This window comes from Notolepis coatsorum (genome assembly GCF_963971535.1).
Source record: "Notolepis coatsorum genome assembly, chromosome: 6".
NCBI lineage: Eukaryota > Metazoa > Chordata > Actinopteri > Aulopiformes > Paralepididae > Notolepis > Notolepis coatsorum.
In genome coordinates, this window is record NC_140170.1 from 173,005,169 (window position 1) to 173,028,441 (window position 23,273).

Here is a 23,273-nt window from a genome sequence, read left to right on the forward strand (position 1 = left end):
GTCTTCCCCCTGGGGCCTGGGCAATGATCCAGAACAATGGGGTTATGGTTAAAGAAACAAGTGAAGTCAAATCATAATCGCCACTGCCAATTGATTTCCCTTCTTTAAACACCAGATGTTACAGAACACAAGTTAATTATTGGCAAGTTCCTAGAATTGCATATTGAGTTGCAGCATGTGAGCACAGCCGCCACTATGATTAGGCACAGCCATTGAGTTGGCTATTTTCCAGGGTCAATTTGAGGCAAATGTCCAGGCATAAAATTGGTATAAATACTGTTAATCTCCTAGTCAACTATTAGTCGGCACAATCTAGTTATTTTCAATGGGTGTGTTGAGTATGCCCCCCCCCCCCCCCCCCCCTCCTTCATAATCTTCCATGGGATGCAGCAGCAAACGAACAGTGGGAGTAAAAGTGGTCTAATTGAAGTCTTAAGCAGGTCAGGAGTGTCAATCAAGCATTTATGCTGCCTCAAAAGAGCCACTCTTCAAATGCACCCTACGTGAAATGATTTCTCTGGGTTTCCAGTGACAGATGTAATAGAATGAGTCACATATAGAGCAATAATACCAATAAGCTCCATGGATAATCTCCTGACGGAGTCAGATTCAGTCACACATGGTGCGGTGGAGGGTTAGCTGGCCCCTATTTGAGGAAGTGATATAGTGCCATGTGATATATCCCCCAAGGTGTGTATGAGGACAAGTGATGCCATAAAATCACATTGCCAAGGTGAGTACTTGGCACGTCTGATGGCACGTGTGACACACATTATTGCAATTGGACCAAGGTTGTACTCAACATCTCGGGAGAATCGCAAGTTAACATGTAGTCTAAGTGCTGCACTTACATGACCTAGTAATTTCTATGACCCCACTTTAACACCTGCTGACCTGAGCTCATAGTCGCCACACTTCTGAAAGTAGCAGTACTGGTCTACATCACATCCAATGTACTATATACACAAGACTTATGATCATAACTCTTACATTAAGATGCTTGATGAATTCAGGCCCTGGACATATGATTGTATCATATTGATTAGTTGATTGATTGATTGATTGATTGATTGATTGATTTGTATTCTGAGAAGACATGGTTGATAGTGTGTAATTCATTATTTAATCAATGCATTTGTGTCCTCAGTATATGAAGATGAATCTTGGCACACTTCCTAAGGAGGGCCAAGCAAATTGATTGTCACCAGTGTCTGTCACTCCTCCATCCTCTTCTAAGGGCATTTTGATAATGAGAGGAACCTTAACACAATCACTCATCTGCCCATTAGATGCCAATGACGCATTTGACAATCACAGGATGTTTATATGGACATGGGGGTGTGCACTTAGTTTTCATAAGCCATTATGTAATATGCAGAGCATGAACTAAAAAAGAAAAAGAAATATCAATAAAGCAAAGCTTTGTAGTAATTATATGTATCATATATAACATGAATGACATATTATTACATAGTAATGGGTAGGGCTGTACCGAATGTCATTTTATTTTTATTTTTTTAAACTTTGACCAGTCAGCTGGTTCTTTTCGCGTTTATCGCTTTTTCTGGTCAAGTATGACCGACAGAAACAGGTTGAATGGGGTATAGATGGGGGGAAAGACACTCTGAGAAAATACGGCGAGTCCGGGAGTCGAACTCGTGTACCCCAGATCCGTGACGCGCACGGTTGTCCCCGACGCCGAAATAGCGTTCGAGGTACGCGGTGAGCTACTGGAGCTCCCCTCGAATGTCATTTTTTAACATTCGAAGCTTCTATTGAAGTATTCGAACGAAGCTTCGAATGTCTGTCGTCATATTTTATGACGTAATCCAAATTTTTATTTTTTTTTTTATATCCTCAAAGAAAATCCTCAATTTGAATAAAGGGGTTAATCTGATTAAATGAGTTTTTTTTTTATTAAATCAACTTTCTTTAATGAATATATCAATCAATTTTGTCAACATAAATAATCCAATAAGGGCATGGTTGGTACGAAAGCGCAGAGTGCCAAGCGAATGCTACATTATTTATGATAAATGTTTTATAAAAAAATGTATGACTAGTCATATACTATAATAGTATAATACTATAATATTAGTGTAGCCTAATCATTATCTGCAACTGTGAAGAAAAACCCCATTGGTTTAAACAGAATGAATAGACACATTCGGTACAGCCCTAGTAATGGTGTTACTACACGCAATTAAGAAAATGTGTGTATACAGCAAACAAGCTTGGACCTTGTTTTATTTGTCCTGCTAATTCAAAACGTCTCCACTTGTCTGTCCTGCAGGTTAGAGCCAATGACAATGACACAGGCACCAACTGTGAGTTTGACTACAGCCTTCACGCGCCATCTGAGACTGTTCAGAGACTCCTCCGCATCGATAACTCGACAGGCATAATCTACGTCAAGGGCCTGGTGGACCGTGAGAAGGAGAACTTGAAATTCCTCATATTCTCTGTGGTGGCCAACGGCTGTGGTCCCAAGAGCTCAAAGGTCACGGTGACCATCAAAATCAGGGACCAGAATGACAATGCACCAGCCATCGAGATTCGTGGATTTGGCCTCGTCATACACCAGGACGGCGTGGCCAACATTTCAGAGGACATGCCCATCGGGACTCCTGTGGCTATGGTTGAGGTGTCGGACCGCGATGAGGGCGAGAACGCTGTAGTCACCTGTGTGGTGTATGGCAACGTACCATTCCAGCTGCGACCCGCTAGCGAGTCGGCCAATGACCACCGCAAGAGGAAGTATTTCCTGCAGACCACCACTTTGCTGGACTATGAGCGCGTCAAGGATTACAGGATCGAGATTGTTGCCGTGGACTCTGGTAACCCAGCCCTGTACAGCACAAATTCCCTCAAAGTCCAGGTGACAGACATGAATGACAACTAGGGCTGCAACGATTAGTCGACATAATCGACGACGTCGATTATAAAAAATCGTCGACGAGAAATTGTTGCGTCGATTAGTCATTAAAAAAAAAAAAAAAAAAATATTATTTAATTTTTATTTATTTTTTGTGCACTACCTATCTTTGTGAGAGTGGCTTCTCAGGGTTCCAGACAACATCATAACATGATGATCCCATAGCAAATTTTGGACATTGAAAACATTGTTCCCCTGATCAGACTAGACACACAATACATTACACACGCACTCCTCTCACTCACACACAGCGATCAGAGTAAGACACACACATACACACTCCTCTCACTCACACACAGCGATCAGAGTAAGACACACACACATACACACTCCTCTCACTCACACACAGCGATCAGAGTAAGACACACACACATTCACACTCCTCTCTCTCACACACAGCGATCAGAGTAAGACACACACACATTCACACTCCTCTCACTCACACACAGCGATCAGAGTAAGACACACACACATACACAAATTACACAGTACACACCTCTCACTCACACAGCGATCAGAGTAAGACACGCACAAATTACACAGTACACACACTCCTCTCACTCACACAGCGATCAGAGTAAGACACACACACATACACACACACACACGGACTCCTCTCACACACAGCAAACAAAAGTTATTTAAAGTACACTTCCACTTTAATTTGTATTATTTAATTTATTTATCTTGTTATGAGTGATTGCTGTATTGTTCTTCAAATACATTTTCATTTAAAGTGGCTTAAAGATCCAAATTCAAATGTTTCATGAGTCATTATTTTAATTTGCTATGGGATCATCATGTTATGATGTTGTTGTTTGGTCCTGACAAGAGTCTCAAAGTCTGGGGTGATGGTAGACAAGCAACTCTGAGGTCATGCTCAATGTCCAATCTGTTCCTCTGCTCTGTCTTCAGCTGGACCAGAGCTGAGAAGCCACTTTCACAAAGATAGGCAAAAAAAAAAAAAAAAAAAAAAAATCCTTTTATTTTTTTTTGTTGTTGTTTACATTGGTTTTCGATTAGTCGACTAATCGAAAAAATAATCGGCAGATTAGTCGACTACCAAATTAGTCATTAGTTGCAGCCCTAATGACAACATTCCCATCTTTTCCCCGACAATGTTGGAGGTGGACTTTGCTGACGGTAACCAACCAGGTGACAAGGTTCGTTACGTGGTGGCGATGGATGCGGACAGCGGCACCAATGCTGAGCTGACCTATAGCATTATTGAAGCCTCAGCTACCAAGCTTTTTGAAATCGACCCCAACACTGGTGAAGTGCGCGTGAAGAACCTGCTGGATCGGGAAGACACAGAGCGCTATGAGTTCCATGTGGCAGCTGCAGACAAGGGTGTTCCCAGCAAGACGGGCACTGCCACAGTGGTGATCAATGTTCTTGACCGTAACGACAATGACCCCAAGTTTATGTTGAGTGGCTACAGCTTCTCTGTCTCAGAGAACATGGCTCCGCTCAACCCTGTTGGCGTTGTTACAGTCACTGATGCCGATAAAGGTGAGAATGCCAGGGTAAGGCTCTATGTCGAGCCGGACAATGGCAAGTTTGTCATCCAGAATGGCACTGGCACCATCCTGTCCAGTATCTCCTTTGACCGGGAAAAGGAGAGCACCTACACCTTCCGCCTCAAGGCTGTGGATGCCGGGGACCCACCCAGGTCTTCCTACGTAGGGGTGACCATCAACGTCTTAGATGAGAACGACAATGCCCCCTACGTAACCAAGCCGTCCAATTCCACCTACAAATTCCTACCACCTGTTACTGCTCCAGAAACCTGTGTGGAAGTAGTGGAGGCAGAAGACATAGATGCAGGGCCCAACGCTGAGCTTGTGTACAGCATCACTGGCGGCAACCCACATGGACTGTTCCACATCTCGCCTACCAGTGGGGAGATCACACTGGCTCATGAGTTCACCCGCAAACACAATGGCCTGCACCGCCTGGTTGTGAAGGTCACTGACAAGGGCAAACCCCCTCGCCACACCACCGCCCTGGTCCATATTTTTGTCAATGATACCATTGGCAACGTCAACCTCATAGAGTCCCTAGTAGGACACAGCCTTTACACTCCCCTGACAACAGACATTGCCGGCGACCCTAACTATGGGGTCCTACTAATCACCCCAAAGTACCAGAAAATACCAGAAAATACCAGAAACTACCCCAAAATACCCCAAAATACCAGAAAATACCAGAAAATACCAGAAAATACCCCAAAATACCCCAAAGTATACCCCAAAATACCAGAAAATACCTGAAACTACCCCAAAATACCCCAAAGTATACCCCAAAATACCAGAAACTACCCCAAAATACCCCAAAATACCAGAAAATACCAGAAAATACCAGAAACTACCCCAAAATACCCCAAAGTATACCCCAAAATACCCCAAAGTATACCCCAAAATACCAGAAACTACCCCAAAATACCAGAAAATACCCCAAAATACCAGAAAATACCCCAAAATACCCAAAAGTATACCCCAAAATACCAGAAACTACCCCAAAATACCAGAAAATACCCCAAAGTATACCCCAAAATACCAGAAACTACCCCAAAATACCAGAAACGACCCCAAAATACCCCAAAGTATACCCCAAAATACCAGAAAATACCAGAAACTACCCCAAAATACCCCAAAGTATACCCCAAAATACCAGAAACTACCCCAAAATACCCCAAAATACCAGAAACTACCAGAAACTATCCCAAAATACCCCAAAATACCAGAAAATACCAGAAAATACCAGAAACTACCCCAAAATACCCCAAAGTATACCCCAAAATACCAGAAAATACCAGAAAATACCCCAAAATACCCCAAAGTATACCCCAAAATACCAGAAACTACCCCAAAATACCAGAAAATACCCCAAAATACCAGAAACTACCCCAAAATACCAGAAAATACCCCAAAATACCAGAAACTACCCCAAGATACCAGAAAATACCCCAAAATACCCCAACGTATACCCCAAAATACCAGAAACTACCCCAAAATACCAGAAACTACCCCAAAATACCAGAAACTACCCCAAAGTATACCCCAAAATACCAGAAAATGTCTAGGAAGGGAAAACCACCTTGTGTCATCCTTTACTTTGATGAACAATTAGAAGATGTTAGAAGATTTTGTTGTGGGCAGGATGCTACATCTGTTTTAGGAGTGGATCGCACATTTAATTTGGGGGCTTGCTTCTTAACAGTGACTGTGTTCAAAAACCCAAAACTTTTTAAGAAAGAGACCGGAGAGCCACCATTATTCATTGGGCCACTATTTGCACTGGGACGGCAGCTTTGAGACTTACCATGATTTCTTTGCCCATTTGAAATCAAAGTTGTCGGTGGCATATTTAGCAACAGAAATAAATATCAGTGAGGACATAGTTATTGGATCCGATCAGGAACGGGCAATTTTAAAGGCCATAGAGTCTTTGTTTCCTGAAGCGAGTCATATTTTGTGTTCAAAACATATTCGGGATAATGTGAAACATTATCTAACACATAAAGTGGGAATGGACGCAAAAAAGAGAGCAGTACTTGAGAATAAGCTGTTCCATAATGCTAATTCTCTTACCTACTGTAAAAACGAGTATGACTTTTGTGAAAATGTACTTGAACTTGAAACATATATAGAATCAAATTGCCCAGAGTTCACTACATATTTCTCTAAGTTAATACCTACATTGAAAAAGAAAATAATGGAGACAAAGAACAGAAAGAAATGGATTCCTGATAATTGGACAAATAATAATTGTGAAGCAATGAATCATGTAATTAAGCTGGCTACTAATTGGAAACCACAAAAGTTACCAGATCTGATATTAAAACTCCAACAAATTTCTCAACTTCAAAATATAGATGTGCGCAGATGCCTTCATGGCCAAGGTAATTGTAACTGAGGGGTTACAAAACCCTGACTGTATTAAAGATTGTGATAGATTAAACCACTGCTAGTTATGTACTTTAATTACTGGCCAGACAGTACATCAAATATAGATGGTGAACACCCACAAGAACACGGCATTGACAAAGAAATAGTATTTGAGGGTATTTTATTATTATGCAACATTAGGTTACAGAATGAGAATTAGGGTCGCGCTTGTATGGCGAAGAATATGCGTAAAGTCAGTCAATAGCATGAGTCACTAAGAATAGCAGGAATCCTACGATGGGTCTAAGTTGACACCACCTGTCGTACAATAGCAACTATATAAGGCAACGCTGATACCGCCTGGAGACAATGGGTTCCCTCTGGGGGTGTAAGGCCTGGAGGGTAGAGGAATGTTTGGATACTCCGTCTGATTCAATGAAGAATAAAGAGACTCCAGGTACAGGAGTCGGTCCTTGTAAATCCCACGATCAGCAGCAAAGCAATAGTTGTAATCCAAATGCTCGATAGCACTGATGACAGCTAGCCAGCCTCCGTCCACGAGGCCAGCCCGAGTTGTAATCCTCACGAGGTTGAATCCCAAACGATAGTGGAAATCAACGATGCTCTTCTCCGGGTAACACGTTCCAAATCAATATAATCCAACCAGTAATGGTTCTGCAATCACCGACGTTGGTTCTTCTGTGCACATGTCCAACGGTTCTCCGACTAGGACTCCTCGGGTGTGGGCAACGTATTTAGGCCACACACCCTGGCTAAGTACACTAGCTAAAAACACGACGAACCGCTGGGTAATGCTACACATGAACGAACTGTGGCCGCACGATATACAATAAATGAACGACTATTCTATTCGCACATATTCTCAATGCACGAGTTGCTCACTTCACCACGATGAACTACGTTGGCTTGTTTAGATGGACAAGCAGGTGCTCGGGGTAAGGTGGGGTAAGGTGGGGTAAGGTACTGCTGCGCGCATCTTGCGCTGTATATATACTTAAGTGACGATCTAGTCCCAAACCGCAGTCTTTGTCTGGTATCAATACGCTGTCTCCGGGCATGTTCTGACATGCCTGAACTTGTCTTTGAACCTGGCATTGGGGGCCTGCGAGGTGGCGCCTAGGGGCGCTGTCCAATAAGGAGAGCGAATATTACTCTGGTTTGAACGCAGGTAAAGGGATATTCCGTGTATATATAAATAATATACAAAGTATATCAAACACTAAAGGTAGATTCTCAGTTTAATCTGGCCCTTCACAACAGCCGCCTCCTAATTAGTCCGCACCTAATTAGTTAAGGGGAGACAGATTAATAGTCCAGTCAACTGCTCAATGTCTGTTGTGGGGAGTAGGGCAATCTACAAAGTCAGTGGGTCATTATCGTCATCAGGGGAGTCAGGGAGCCTCGGCAACTCTATCAGCCTCGCCACGGGTCGGGTGTAGGTCCGCCCCTGGACAATAACTTCTGCCGTTCTGACCTTTCCGTCGGCACCAGTGATCACTTTGCTTACGCGGCCGGCCGGCCACATAGCTCGGGGTAGTGACTGGTCTATGATCATAACGACTGTGTCCACTTGTAAGTTGTCTCTGTCCTTTACCCATTTCTGACGGGTTTGGAGAGACGGTAGGTAGTGGAGGAGGAAACTGTTCCAAAACTTGTCAGCCAATATTTGACTGTACCTCCACATTCTTCGGCCGTTCGCTTCTTCAGGTCTGTACACCGTCTGTGGAAGCGCAGGGTCCAGCCGCCCCATCAAGAGAGTGTTGGGGGTGACTGGGTCGACATCTGCTACATCACTTGAGACGTACTCGAGGGCGTTGTGCTCGCCACTTGCGACAGTCTAGACAAGTCCGCTGGAAGCGACGTACTGCTTCTCTTCCTTGCAGTATCCAATAACAACGTCGGATCTCAGCGAAGACTCTCTCTGCCCCAGCGTGGTGCACATCCTCGTCGTATTTCTTTATGATGAGCTCAGTGACCTTGTGTCGGCTGTTGAGGACTATAGGAAACTTGATGTCATCCGTTAAGTCCGGGGCCCGTCTCAGACGACCACCCACCCTGATGAGGCCATGGGTGTCGCGCTCAGGGGCCAAGTGGAGCAGTCTGCTGTCTGAAGGGATTGGCTTTGTTCCCTGCAGGCAGTCTAGCTCATCGGGGAACGAGTCTCTTTGGGCTCGCTGTAGCAGAAGGAGTTCTGCCTCTGCGTAGTTCGATGCGTCAATGTCTAGTGGGGGGAACCTCATGGTGGTGCCACAGGAATGTTTTTAGCTGCGCACTCTCAAAGGTGAGGCAGTCGTCTATGTTAGGGTCAGTGGGGACTGGGATGTGCGTCAACCCACAGAACATAGATTTCTTGATCTCTGCCTCCTCTTGACTAGCCTCCCGTGGGGTGGGGGTAGGCCACTCCTCCTCCGGGAGCTTGAGGAACTCAGGACCGTCACTATAGATATTGGGACGTGTGAGGTCATCTAGGGACATCCCCCGTGTGATGACATCGGCTGGGTTCTGTTTCGTGTCCACGTACCTCCAGCACGCTGATCCTACCAGGTCTTGAATCTCTGTGATTCTGACTCCCACGAAGACCTTGTATCTACAAGAATCAGACTGGATCCATGTGAGTACGGTCATGGAGTCTGACCACAAGATTGTTCTTTGCACCGGGATGGTGAGTTCACGTTGGATTAACGTGGCGAGTTGCGCGCCTACCAGAGCTGCGCAGAGCTCTAGACGCGGGATCGATTGTTGCTTGCGGGGGGCTATCCTTGAGCGAGCCAGGATGAAGGCTGTATGTATTTCTCCTCCCTCCTCTCGGGCCCGCAAGTAGGCCACCGAACCGTAGGCCACTTCCGAGGCGTCACTGAAGACGTGCAGGTCCATCTGGCACATCTCCAGCCGCACTGTGGGTGGGAAGTAGCTCCGGCGTATGTTCACATTTTGGAGCGAGTTGAGTTCTCTCTCCCACTCTCTCCAGGTGGAAGCTAGGTGGTCGGGTATGGGGTCGTCCCAGCCCTGTTCCTTGTCCCACAGCTCTCGTACAATCATTTTCGCCCGGGTGGTGTAAGGTAGGATACACCCCAGCGGGTCGTATTGACTTGCGAGTGTTCTGTATACGCTCCGTCTGGTGGTCGGTAGAGGGGTCGACCTTCCCTGCTCCGGGGTCAGGGGTGTGTATTTGTAATGGAGCGAGTCTGTTTTGAATCGCCAGACTAGGCCCAATGTCATTTCCTGTGCTTCACCTGGGGTGGTCGCCATCCAGGTCTCGCTGCTTGCTGCCTTTGTCTCTGGGGAGAGGCTGCGAAGTACTTGAGGGTCACTGCTGGCCCACTGCCGGAGATCAAAGCCGCCTTTGATCAGTGAGGCGCGGAGCTTGAGCAGGAGGGCTTCGGCTTCTTCTGGCGTCGAGACGCTTTGCAGACAGTTGTCCACGTAGAAACTCCTCTCTACACTTTGTCTGACCTCCTCGTCAGCTTCAGGGTCTTCTGTCACATGTTTTTGAAGTGCGAACGTAGCACAGCATGGGCTGCATGTGGTGCCGAAGGGGAGGACCTCCCATTGGTAGATGGATGGTTGCTCATCGTTGATCCTCTCTCTCCATAGGAACCGCAGCAGGGGCTTGTCCTCCTCCACTAGTCGCACCTGCAGGAACATCCCTTTGATGTCGCCGCTGATGGCCACCTTGTCTTGGCGGAAACGTAGTAGTACGCCGAGGAGAGAGGGGCCGAGTGTCGGGCCGGGCAAGAGTTCTTTATTCAGATTCTGTAGTCCGATCTGGTAGCTGCAGTTGAATACAATGCGATCCTTGCCGTTGTGGTGGACCTTGTGGTGGGGCACGTACCAGGATTCAGTCGTCTGGTCGGCCTCTTTAATGTCAATTTTCTTTATGTGTCCCGCTGTGATCAGTGGGGTCTTTGGCTAGACGCCGCTCGGTGTTCAGTAGATATCGCTCTGTCGCTTCTTTTGAGGCGTGGAGGGTGGGCATACCCTCTCGCCTCAAGAGTGGAGTTGCGTATCTCATCACTCCGTTGACCTCGACTCTCTGTCTTCTGCTCGAGGAGGGCTATGGCATAAGTGTCTTCCTTTGAGCGAACGAGTTTCTTTTCATTCTTAAAGGGCATCGCGTCTAATGTCCATAGCCTCTCGACGTGCTGCAAGAGGGTGGTGTCGTCTTCGTTTATCCTCGTGTAGAGGCAGCGATTGGCTGTCGGTCGGTTGGAAGACCCGGAGAGGGGGCCTTGTAGTGTCCAACCCAGGCGGGTCTCGACCGCTGCTGGACAGCCTCTGGGCCCGATGTGGACCCGGTCCATTGGGACGATGAGGTGTGCGTGGTCGGATCCTATGAGCAGGGTCGGGGTGGCGTCGTCGATGAGCGGTATAGGTAGTTGACGTAGGTGCACGTATTTTTCCATCAGCTTTGTGATGGGGTAGGTGTACTGTGACAGGCTTATGTCGTGGCTGGTGAAGGCGTTAGTGATGCTATACTGCTTCTCGGGCTGCTCGACCGCTGCTATCGTGAAGGAGACATTTTCACCCTTTATGGTCTTCAGGTCTCTTCTAATGGTACGGATTGTCATTGTTTCTTCGTTCCCCCGCAGACCCAGCCGGGCTGCGGCGGATGCGAGGAGGAGAGTCTTTTCTGACCCATCATCTAGGACGGCGTAAGTGTCCATGACCTTGTCCTCGTAGCTTAAGAGCACTCGGACCACCTTCAAGAGCACTCGGGAGCTCCCGCTCTTCGCAGGGTCTATGTACATGACGTTCACTCTCAAGCTGCTTGGGGGTACGGGTTTCTTCTGTCGTGTAGGACCTCCAAGTGGGCGCCGTCGCACTTGCTGCATCTTTTCTTTAGGCGGCACTCAGCTGCCGAAAACGCTCTTGGCGGGCTGGAGGGAGCTTCTCCAGTATTCACTCCACATTAGAATTTGCATACAGTTCATATCTCCCCTTCTCCTTTTGGGACCCCAGCATCCCCACGAGGGATTGTACCTTGATAGAGAGGTCATCCAGTGCTCTATTGTCTTTGGCTGGGGGGAGGCGGTCGATATCCCGTATTTCTTGGATCACGTAATCCCATATGCGTCCATAACGCTGGTCCAGGGCCACCAGAGCCGCGGAGTATGTGGTGCTTGAGTTGGAATATGCCAGCGCTATGTTATGCGCTCTGGGCACCTTGAGATGCTTGAGGAGGATGGCATATTTATACGACTCGTCGTGGACGTCGGACATCATAGTCTCCAAACACATGCGTAATTCCGTGTACTGTGCTCTGTCCTCGCGCGTAAAGTCTGGGAACGTCGGTGTGCCAAGGTACGATGCCATGGATGGCTGGTACATTGGTGAGCGTAGGGGAAGAGGCCTCCTGGGCGAGTCTCCCCGTACGTGTGGTCGTGGGTTAGTACTTGGTGGGTACCAGAGGCCGGGTCCCCAGGTGCTGTTCCTCGGTGCTGACTGTACATCAAACTCACCCTTGAGTTGGGTCGGGGGTTTGTAGTGCAGTGACTCGTGGCTGAAGTCGGGGCTGTACTGGGCCTCCTGGTCCAAAGTATGTTCGTGCTGGTGGGCTTGATATTCCTCCTCTTCCTCTTCTAGGTCCTGGAGTCTTCTAGTTAGTCTCTCGGCGACGTAGGCCGGTTCTTCCCGTTGGCTGGGTCTTGTATGGACCGGTCGGGGAGGTGGCTCGGAGACGTAGACAGGTTCCTCCTGTTGGCCGGGTCCCGGGTAGCTTTGTCGGGTAGGGGAAGGTGCCCTAGACCCTTGTCGTGATGATCTCCGGGAGCTCTGTGCGGAGAGAGGGGGTGTCGCCCTGGCGATCAATTGTTCTATCATCTGCGCCTGCAGCCGGTCGCGCTCTGCTTCGCGCTGCGCATTGGCGGCGTCGCGCTCTGCTTCGCGCTGTGCATTGGCGGCGTCGCGCTGTGCATTGGCGCGGTCTCGTTCGATGTTCTCTTCCGTCTGAAGGCGCCTCTCCTCCAGTCTGATGCGGTCGGCCTCACTCCGCTGTTGCGCCTGGAGGCGCTCTCGTTTCGTTGCAGAGTGTTCACGCTCACTAAGGGCTTGCGGTTGGAGTTGCGCGTGGAGGCGCTCTCGTTCCGCTGCAGAGTGTTCGCGCTCGCTTAATTGTTGCGCCTGGAGGCGCTCTCGTTGTTCGCGCTCGCTCATTTGTTGAGCCTGGATGCGCTCTCGTTCCACGGCAGAGTGTTCGCGCTCACTTAATTGTTGCGCCCGGAGGCGCTCTCGTTCCGCTGCAGAGTGTTCGCGCTCACTAAGGGCTTGCGCTTGGAGTTGCGCGTGGAGGCGCTCTCTTTCCGTGGCAGAGTGTTCGCGCTCACTAAGCGTCTTTGCTTGAAGCCGGTCGCGCTCACCCTGGAGTCGGTCTCTTTCGGTTGAGGCTGTCAGCGTGGCGCTCTGGGGTCTATCCCGGTGACGCTGTCTGGAGGTATAGTCACGTCATGTCCCACTTGGTCCCCCCTGTGAGCTAAGTCAGTTTCGTTTGAACCCACTGGGGTCTCTACTGGCAGGGTCGCCAAGTCGATAGGATTGGACATGCTTAAACTATCCGATTTATCCGTATTTAACGTCTGTTTAGATAAGCTAGGGGGTAGAACGAAAGCGAAGTCCTCCAGATATAGAGGTAGCTGACGTTTGCGCTGCGGGCGTTCTAGCTTAGGGGAGCCGCTTGGAGAGTGTTCACCGCTGGCCATGTCAATATTAATATTATATTAAATATTACACTGATACCCTCCGGCTTGAAGGACCAATTGTAACTGAGGGGTTACAAAACCCTGACTATTAAAGATTGTGATAGATTAAACCACTGCTAGTTATGTACTTTAATTACTGGCCAGACAGTACATCAAATATAGATGGTGAACACCCACAAGAACACGGCATTGACAAAGAAATAGTATTTGAGGGTATTTTATTATTATGCAACATTAGGTTACAGAATGAGAATTAGGGTCGCGCTTGTATGGCGAAGAATATGCGTAAAGTCAGTCAATAGCATGAGTCACTAAGAATAGCAGGAATCCTACGATGGGTCTAAGTTGACACCACCTGTCGTACAATAGCAACTATATAAGGCAACGCTGATACCGCCTGGAGACAATGGGTTCCCTCCGGGGGTGTAAGGCCTGGAGGGTAGAGGAATGTTCGGATACTCCGTCTGATTCAATGAAGAATAAAGAGACTCCAGGTACAGGAGTCGGTCCTTGTAAATCCCACGATCAGCAGCAAAGCAATAGTTGTAATCGAAATGCTCGATAGCACTGATGACAGCTAGCCAGCCTCCGTCCACGAGGCCAGCCCGAGTTGTAATCCTCACGAGGTTGAATCCCAAACGATAGTGGAAATCAACGATGCTCTTCTCCGGGTAACACGTTCCAAATCAATATAATCCAACCAGTAATGGTTCTGCAATCACCGACGTTGGTTCTCCTGTGCACATGTCCAACGGTTCTCCGACTAGGACTCCTCGGGTGTGGGCAACGTATTTAGGCCACACACCCTGGCTAAGTACACTAGCTAAAAACACGACGAACCGCTGGGTAATGCTACACATGAACGAACTGTGGCCGCACGATATACAATAAATGAACAACTATTTACTTCACATTAGATTAGGTCGAACTTGACGTTACTACATTAAACTCTGACACTTTACTATTCTATTCGCACATATTCTCAACGCACGAGTTGCTCACTTCACCACGATGAACTACGTTGGCTTGTTTAGATGGACAAGCAGGTGCTCGGGGTAAGGTGGGGTAAGGCGGGGTAAGGTACTGCTGCGCGCATCTTGCGCTGTATATATACTTAAGTGACGATCTAGTCCCAAACCGCAGTCTTTGTCTGGTATCAATACGCTGTCTCCGGGCATGTTCTGACATGCCTGAACTTGTCTTTGAACCTGGCATTGGGGGCCTGCGAGGTGGCGCCTAGGGGCGCTGTCCAATAAGGAGAGCGAATATTACTCTGGTTTGAACGCAGGTAAAGGGATATTCCGTGTATATATAAATAATATACAAAGTATATCAAACAATAAAGGTAGATTCTCAGTTTAATCTGGCCCTTCACAACAGTAATTATACTTTAAAGCCAGAATTTAAAAGATATGAGGTCCCCAATGTCATATGGGACACTATAACTAAAGATGAGCAGAATGAGCTATATTTAAAGTTCTTGAAAGTTAAGATGGTACCTAAGGCTAAAACAATAGAATCAAATGATGGTCAGTTGAGCATTCCAGTGGTACCCCAGCTAGCCAAAAAGCCTGGCCAAAAAAGAACGGCAAAAAATGAGCGAACAACTTCAAAAAGAAGAAAAGTGAAGACATAAGTATGTTCACTTCATGCATGCTCATAAGAGATTTAATTTCGTTTTTTATATTTTTTTTATATTTGTGTTTTTTTTTAGATGACACAGAATTTTTTATTTATTTTGTATTTAACCAGGAAGTCCCATTGAGATACAAGATCTCTTTTGCAAGGGAGACCTGGCCAAGATGACAGCAATAACATTTGCAATATATCAGACAGCAATGTTTTTGTGTTTACATGTATTGTATATTGTATATATGCACTTTTATTATGTTCTTGTGTGATGTATACAATATACAATACATGTAAACACAAAAACACAAAACAGAATAGTCTACATAATAGTAAAGGTGTATGACAGTAAAATACAGGGTAATACAGTAATTTAGCAGTTTTGCAGTTGGGACCCGACTACAGAAAGCAGCGAAATTCTTTTTGTAGGAAGTTATGTAATACAGATTTAAATTTGTTGAGAGAGACCAGGGTATCTAAGTGGATATGGTCTTGTAGCCCATTCCATGACCAAGGTGTGAAGCTTGAAAAAGCTGTTCTTCCTAGTTCAGTGTGTATTCTAGTTTTTTAAGTAGCCATCTTGTGGACCTGAATGTAATGTAATGACACAGTTAGAATGTCCTGTTATGTTGTCATGTATAGCCTATAGTTGTCTCTTTTCTTCCGTCCTTACTGGAATTTGTTCAAAAATGTTATACTGTTCTGTTATTATTGTTGTTGATGTTGTTTTGTTATTGTTGAACATTTAAAATAAAATTGATAAAAAAAAATTTATACTGTTTGTTCAGTGTTCAATACAGATGTTATTACATTTGGAGATTATAATATATTAAAATAAACATTTGTTTTGAAAATATGTGGTACTTTGGGAATGGGAAATGGACTCCACATATATAGCACTTTCCTACCTGCACAAATAGCTTTATAATTGCCTCTCCTTCACCAATTCACACATGCACTCACAGAGCAATGGCAGCCAGATGCCATGCAAGGTGCTAGCCTGCTTATTGGAGTAATTTGGGGTTCAGTGTCTTGAAGGACACTTCGGCATGTGAACAGAAGGAGCTGGGATTCAAACCACTGACCAAACCATTGACCATATGATCATTAGTTGACCTGCTCTACCTCTGAGCCAGTATTTTGTGGTACATTGAGGTATACTTTGGGGAACTTTGAGGTTCTTTGGAGTATTTCGTGATACTTTGGTATTTTAGGGTATACTTTGTGGTATACTTTGGGGTATTTTAGGGTATTTTGGGGTATTTTCTGGTATTTTCTGGTACTTTGGGGTATACTTTGGGGTATTTTAGGGTAGTTTCTGGTATTTTCTGGTATTTTATGGTATTTTGGGGTAGTTTCTGGTATTTTGGGGTATACTTTGGGGTATTTTGGGGTAGTTTCTGGTATTTTCTGGTATTTTGGGGTAGTTTCTGGTATTTTGGGGTATACTTTGGGGTATTTTGGGGTATCTTCTGGTATACTTTGGGGTATTTTGGGGTATTTTCTGGTATTTTCTGGTATTTTGGGGTATTTTGGAGTAGTTTCTGGTATTTTGGGGTATACTTTGGGGTATTTTGGGGTCGTTTCTGGTATTTTCTGGTACTTTGGGGTGATTAGTAGGACCCTAACTATACCCTGGCCCAGGGCAGCAACATCCTGTACGGCAGCTTGGCAGGCATCGCTGGGGTCATCCTGGTCATTGTGGCCGTAGTGGTGATCAGATATTCACATTTAGTCATTTAGCTGACGCTTTTATCCAAAGCGACTTACAAGTTCTGTACGACAAGTCATCAGGAAGGGTACAACTCTATCAGCTGAGTAACAATGTTCATCAAAGTGTTGCGTGTTACAGTGTAGGTTAGTTTATTAGGTGCATGACAGTAAGGTTAGTTAGGGTTAGTTTTTGTTTTTGTTTTTTGTTTTTATTATTTCAGATAATGGTTGAAGAAGTGCGTCTTTAGTCGACGGCGAAAGATTGGACGGGATTCGGCTGTCCTAACTGGGGTGGGTAGTTCATTCCACCATTGTGGGGCAAGGACTGAGAATAGGCGGCTTCTCTTTGATGACCCTCCCGGAGCTTGGATAGGAGTAGGTCTGAGGCGGCCAGAAGATGCAGAGCGTAGGGGTCTTGAGGGTGTGTAGTTAGAGACCATTGACCGGAGGTAGGCAGGAGCGGTTCCCTTTGCCGCACGGTATGCTAGGTCGAGGGCCTTGAAGCGGATACGTGCAGCAATGCGGAGCCAGTGCAGGTCCCTAAGAAGTAGTGTTGTCAAAAATATCGAAGTATCGATACATATCGATACTGAATATTTAAAACGGCTTCGATACTCATTTCCCGAAGTACAGATACTTTCTGCAGTATCGGTACCAGCTGGCGAGTGTTCTACCGCAAGTTGTTGACGCGCTGTTCAAAGCGCTCAGCGCGCTTGCCCCCCGGCTCCTCCGAGTCCAGCCCTCCCCCTCACAGAGTCACAGAGAGCCGTCTTCTTCAGTTAGTAAACAAACATTTTAGCTGAAGATGGTAAATGCAGAGCCTCCGCAACTTGTGCTTGTGGATAAAGAAAACAGCAGAAGTGCTGTTTGGAGGTACTTCGGGTTTCAAGTAAACAACGAAGGACAAGCTACAAATGCCCCAATGCTATTTGCAAGCGGTGTTAGAGCAGTGCCAGCGCCGATCTCCATAAAGAAATGAAAGAGGTTCGTGACAGCTGCTCTTTCAACGTTACTGTGACTGAAGCATTAAACCATTAACTCTAGTTTAATACATGATACGTTGTCTACTGATGGCGCATAATATCAACAGCTGATTCGTTGTAACGTTACAGCTACCAGCTAACGTTAGCTACTGCTAGCTCCGTTAGCTTAGCTGGCTACTTGTATAATTACTGCATGGTAACGGAGTAACGTTAACGTTTAAACGTTATGTCGAGGTCATACAATACTACAGTCGACATAAGGTTAACGTTACCCCTTTCCATCAAGTGTTTAAATAGCAGCAATCTTGTTGAAAATGTAACGTTACTAAAATGCTCCGAGCATAGCCTCTCTCTCTCTCTCTCTCTATCGCTACCTCTCTCTCTTTCTCTCTCTCTCTATCTACCGCTACCTCTCTCTCTCTCTCTCTCTACCGCCCTCTCCCTCTCTCTCTCTCTCTCTCTCTCTCTCTCTCTCTCTCTCTCTCTCTCTCTCTCTCTCTCTCTCTCTCTCTCTCTCTCTCTCTCTCTCGTTATCTTTAAATAAAAACGAAACTGTTACTAACTGTAATATAAACAGTTCAGTTTGTCAGGTACATGCAACACAGATTACAGTGTTTACATCTGTCTGCTTGAGAAAATACCATGTTCTGCATTTGCAATAAAAATGATTGAAGTGAGATGAACAGTTATTTTTAAATGTGTGATCTAAAGATAAACAAAGGGTTTTAAAATTGTTATATTTATCTTCTCTTATAGTACCAGAGAGAAGCTAAATTTGAAGCTAAATTTGTTTAAAAAAAAAAAAAAAAAAATGTATATATATATATATATATTTTGATATCGAAATAATATCGAAGTATCGATACTTTTCAAGGTATCGTATCGAAGTCGAAATTCCAGTATCGTGACAACACTACTAAGAAGTGGGGTGACATGGGCCGACTACGGTAGGTTTGAGATCAGGCGGGCCGCTGCGTTTTGAATGAGTTGAAGAGGCTTGGTGGCGGTGGCCGGGAGGCCAGCGAGCAGTGCGTTGCAATAGTTGAGGCGGGAGATGACTGTTGATTGGACGAGGAGTTGGGTGGCTTCTTTTGTCAGGAAGGGGCGGATCCTTCTGACGTTGCTCAGGAAGAATCTGCAGGTTCTGGTTGTCGCTGCGATGTGAGCAGAGAAGTTCAACTGGTCGTCGAGGACGACACCAAGGTTCTTGGCGGTCGGGGACGCGGTCACAGCTGCATTCTCGACTGTGATGGAAAGGTCGGTCAGGGGGGAGGATTTGGCCGGCAGGTGGAGCAATTCTGTTTTGCTTAGGTTCAGTTTGAGGTGGTTGGTCGTCATCCAGGCGGAGATGTCGGACAGACAGGCCGAGATCCGTTCAGAGACGTGGATATCTGAGGGAGGGAAGGAGAGGAAGAGTTGAGTATCATCGGCATAACAATGATACGAGAAGCCATGAGACGTGATAATGTTACCCAGTGATTTAGTGTAGAGAGAGAAGAGAAGGGGTCCTAGGACCGAGCCCTGGGGGACACCCGTCCGCAGGGGTGCGGGTGGCCAACAGGGTCCCTCTCCATGACACTTGGTAGGAGCGGTCATTGAGGTATGATGACAGCCATGTCAGCGCAGTTCCAGCCACTCCCATTCCTGCAAGGGCAGCGAGGAGGATCTGATGGTTGACTGTGTCAAAGGCTGCAGATAGATCTAGGAGAATCAGGACAGAGGAGAGGCCTTTCGCTTTTGCTAAGTGAAGTGACTGTGACCGCAATGAGGGCCGTTTCTGTGGAGTGGCCAGTCCGGAAGCCAGACTGATTAGGGTCTAGGACAGGGGTCGGCAACCTGTGGCTCCGAGGCCGCATGCGGCTCTTTAGCCAATCAGCTGCGGCTCCCTGGCAAAAAAATTAAATAAAAATTACTTATTTTCTTTTTTTTATCCACTTTTTCTCCCATTTTCTATATTTTCTCCCATCCCAATTTCGTATCATCCAATTCAACCCTCCCCTGTCACGAACGCTGTTTCTTGCCTCCCACAAGCCGGCTGCAATGTGGACTAAGTCATACATAGCACAAGTCCCCTCCGGTACTTGAGGTAAGAGCAGTCGCATCTTTTCACCTGCGCAGCTCGATCTCTCAGTGGTGAGGAGTAACGCGTGGGAGGCTCACGCTGCCCCCGACACTTCCTGATTCCACTGCGCAGGCGCACCAACCGACCTGTAGGAGTCGCTGTCCACAACGCCCGATCCCCACCCATCAGTTTCCCACCCCCTAATACGGCCAATGTGTATTAGTACGGACGACCAGCTAAACTGAAAGCAAATGTGGAGCGCTGGGCTCGAACAGGCGAGCCCCGCGTCTCCAGATTTCGTGGCGAGTGCCTTGCCCACTACGCCACGTAGCCGCCCAAATTACTTATTTTCTTTAAACTTTTTTTAATTTTTTTTCTTGTTTTCGAGATCGATGTCATACTGTGACACTGAAATGAAAAAATATTTCATCAACTAAGATATTTAGTCAACAAAAGGCTTACCTGTATGCCTGATATGTGGTGCGAAATTTGCGAACAACGAAAAATTTACTTTTTATTTTATAGATTTTCCACAAATAAGGGAAGGACTCTAATAGAGCTGCATAGTTCAGGGTTTTATTTCAAAGTAGGTCTACAGATGCCAGTGTTTTTTCTCCTTTTCTGTATTTTATTTCAAAGTAGGTCTACACATGGTAGTCTTTTTTCAAAGTGGACTACTTTTTATTTTATAAATGTTCCACAAATAAGGGAAGGACTCAAATATACCTGAATAGTTCAGGGTTTTATTTCAAAGTCGGTCTACAGACACCAGTGTTTTGTCTCCTCTTCTGTGTTTTATTTAAAAATAGGTCTACACAGCCAGTATTTTTTCTCCTCTTCATAAGGTTTTGAAGTTTGAGGTTTTCCTTTGTTATAAACAGGTAAAAACAGCAACAACATTTTTCTTTTTGTTGCTTTATAATCCCATTAATGCAACAAACTGTGTGCTATAAGTATAAAGTATAATAAATCGCAAATTACTTTGGGTATGCAATTGTCAGGCGTTTTATGCTAAATGTGGGGTATGCTTGGGGATATATAAAACGTTATACACTGTGTTATCTTCATTTTAAGGGTAAATAGGTTGTGCGGCTCCCTGAGCATTTTATTTTGTGGGATGGGGGAAAAGTGGCTCTTTTGATAGTAAAGGTTGCTGACCCCTGGTCTAGGAGGTCATTCTGTAAGAGATAAGTAGTAAGTTGGTTGGATACAGCACGTTCAAGTGTTTTAGAAAGGAAGGAGAGAAGAGAGACAGGACGATAGTTGCCTATGACGGTGGGGTTCAGGTTTTTTTTTTATTAGGGGCGTGACTGGCTTGTTTTAGGGAGGTGGGGACCACCCCCGAGTTGAGTGAGGAGTTGATGGTTGCAGTTAGGAATGGGAGGATGTCCGGTGCTATGGTCTGGAGGAGTGGGGAGGGTAGCTGGTCCAGCTGGCATGTAGTCGGACGGTTCGACGTTACCAGTGTCAGGGTCTCAGCTTCTGTAATGGGAGAGAAAGATGACAGAGTGAAGGATGAGGTTCTCGATTCAGTGTTTGGAATGGGTGGGGGTTGGGAGAAGGAGCTGCGGATGTTCTCCACTTTTTCCTCAAAGAAGATCGCAAAGACTTCGGCAGAGAAAGATGAGGGAGGAGGGGGTGGCGGGGGAGTCAGGAGGGAGGACATGGTAGCATGCAGTTTGCGAAGATTCTTGGCAGAGGCCTCGATCCTATGGTGAAAGAAAGAAGCTTTGGCATTAGTAATGGTTTTGGAGAATGTTAACAAGAGGTTGTGATATGTGTCAATGTCAGCAGTGAGGCGTGACTTTCTATACTTCCTCTCAGCCGCTCTCAGGACCTGTCTTTGTTCTCTCACTGCATCTGTCAGCCATGGACTGGGTGGGGAACGGCGGGCAGGTTTCTCAACAAGGGTACAGAGCTTGTCGAAGGAGGTTGCAAGGGCTGAGAGGAGGGTGGAGGTTGCCATCTCTGTGGGGAGAGCAGAGAAGGTGTCACTCAAAGTTAGAGCGGATAGTATGTCAGGAGAGGGTGGAGGGGGATAGGGAGGGCAGGTTGCGTCTGAGTGAGACGGTTTGAGTTGGGGTGAAGACAGTGGCGGTTGGAATGCCCCACGGGCCCTGAGGCGAGATTGACAGCTCTTGACAGCTCGGGCCAGCTCGGGCCCCCCCCCCCCCCCCCCCCCCACACCACCTGACCCGGCACCGGGACATCCCTCCCTCCTCCCACGTGTGCGCAACACGGACATTAATAAGAACGCTTCAATAAGGAAAGTCACGGAGCATGGAGGGTCATAAAAAAATAAAGTGATCAAATCGCTTTTGTCTTCTCTCTTCTACTGTGAAGCCAAGCTTGGTCATGCAGGTCTCTCTCCCATTTCTCTCTCCTATGATCCCAATATCTCTCACACACAATTCTGGAAATTCCTGGAATAGTGGAATAAAACAGGAAAAACATTTCAGCACCACGGAGAGTGTTCTCTGCACTGCCGCTGCGGTATATAAAGCAGGCCCAGGCTCACCACAACAGTGGATTTAAAAGCCTTTTATAGATAATTCATTTGTATCGCAACGGAGTCACGGATTTAGTCTTGCCACGTAGCATTATGTAGACAAAATTCATATAGAATAAACAAGTCTAAAACAAAGACTTTTAAACGAAGTTTAGCCTATTAAATCATTTTATAAGCATTCGTTTATTTGCGGTCTGTGTGAGAACTGAAGCAACCACCATCTGCAGAACACCAGCCCAGCTCTCTCTGTCCCCACGCTGGCCGTGAGGCCGCGGTGGTATATAAAGTCACTGTGACTGAACTGCTTGGCTGTTCTGAATCTGACTGGTGGTTATGCCTGTAAAGTGCAAACAAAGGCCGATAAATGATCTCTAAAAACCAAGTATGTTATTTACATTAATAAGCGCCATGGCTGCTGGGCCGCCGCCGCCCTAATAGATGTATAAATATAAGTTTATGGTAAACTGTAATCTCATTATCTGTCCAACAGTCCAAGGTTACCTGCTGCTGCATGGTAGTTGACACACCGCGGCTGAAGGCAGTGTCCGTGATCAGGTGAAGGGCTTGTTGTTGTTGGGGATGGGAGGTCAGGAGGAGGAGGAACGTCGGCACGAGGCCCTGTTACTTTTATAACAAATGCGTCTAATTTAGGTAGCTTTGCGTTCTTCTCGTCCCGTTCTTTTTTGTCTGTTCTTTTTTGACGGCCACATTTATGTTTGTAAGGCTTAGTTGCGGAATATAATGGATCATTCACTTTCACTCACTGATGATTTCACTCGCTGTAAGAGACAGACGTCTGCTGTTCGTTTTAATTTCCGCACCAGGTAAATTGTCTC

General features: G+C 46.3%; 2 protein-coding genes across 2 annotated transcripts in view; both read left to right on the forward strand.

The window, feature by feature from the left end:
* The window catches only part of LOC311230684 (protocadherin-1-like), a gene marked incomplete at both ends in the record, with an annotated part of 35,717 nt that extends 12,721 nt beyond the window's left edge, over nt 1–22,996 (forward strand). The window contains 4 exons of the mRNA XM_084317045.1: nt 2,294–2,878; nt 3,991–5,058; nt 16,791–16,883; nt 22,928–22,996. Coding sequence (XP_084173171.1) covers nt 2,294–2,878; nt 3,991–5,058; nt 16,791–16,883; nt 22,928–22,996 — 1,815 coding nt within the window. The remainder of the gene's footprint in view (nt 1–2,293; nt 2,879–3,990; nt 5,059–16,790; nt 16,884–22,927) is intronic.
* LOC311229757 (protein dachsous-like) overlaps nt 1–23,273 on the forward strand; it is a gene marked incomplete at both ends in the record, with an annotated part of 78,713 nt that overhangs the window by 53,386 nt on the left and 2,054 nt on the right. The gene's annotated exons all lie outside the window — the stretch shown is intronic.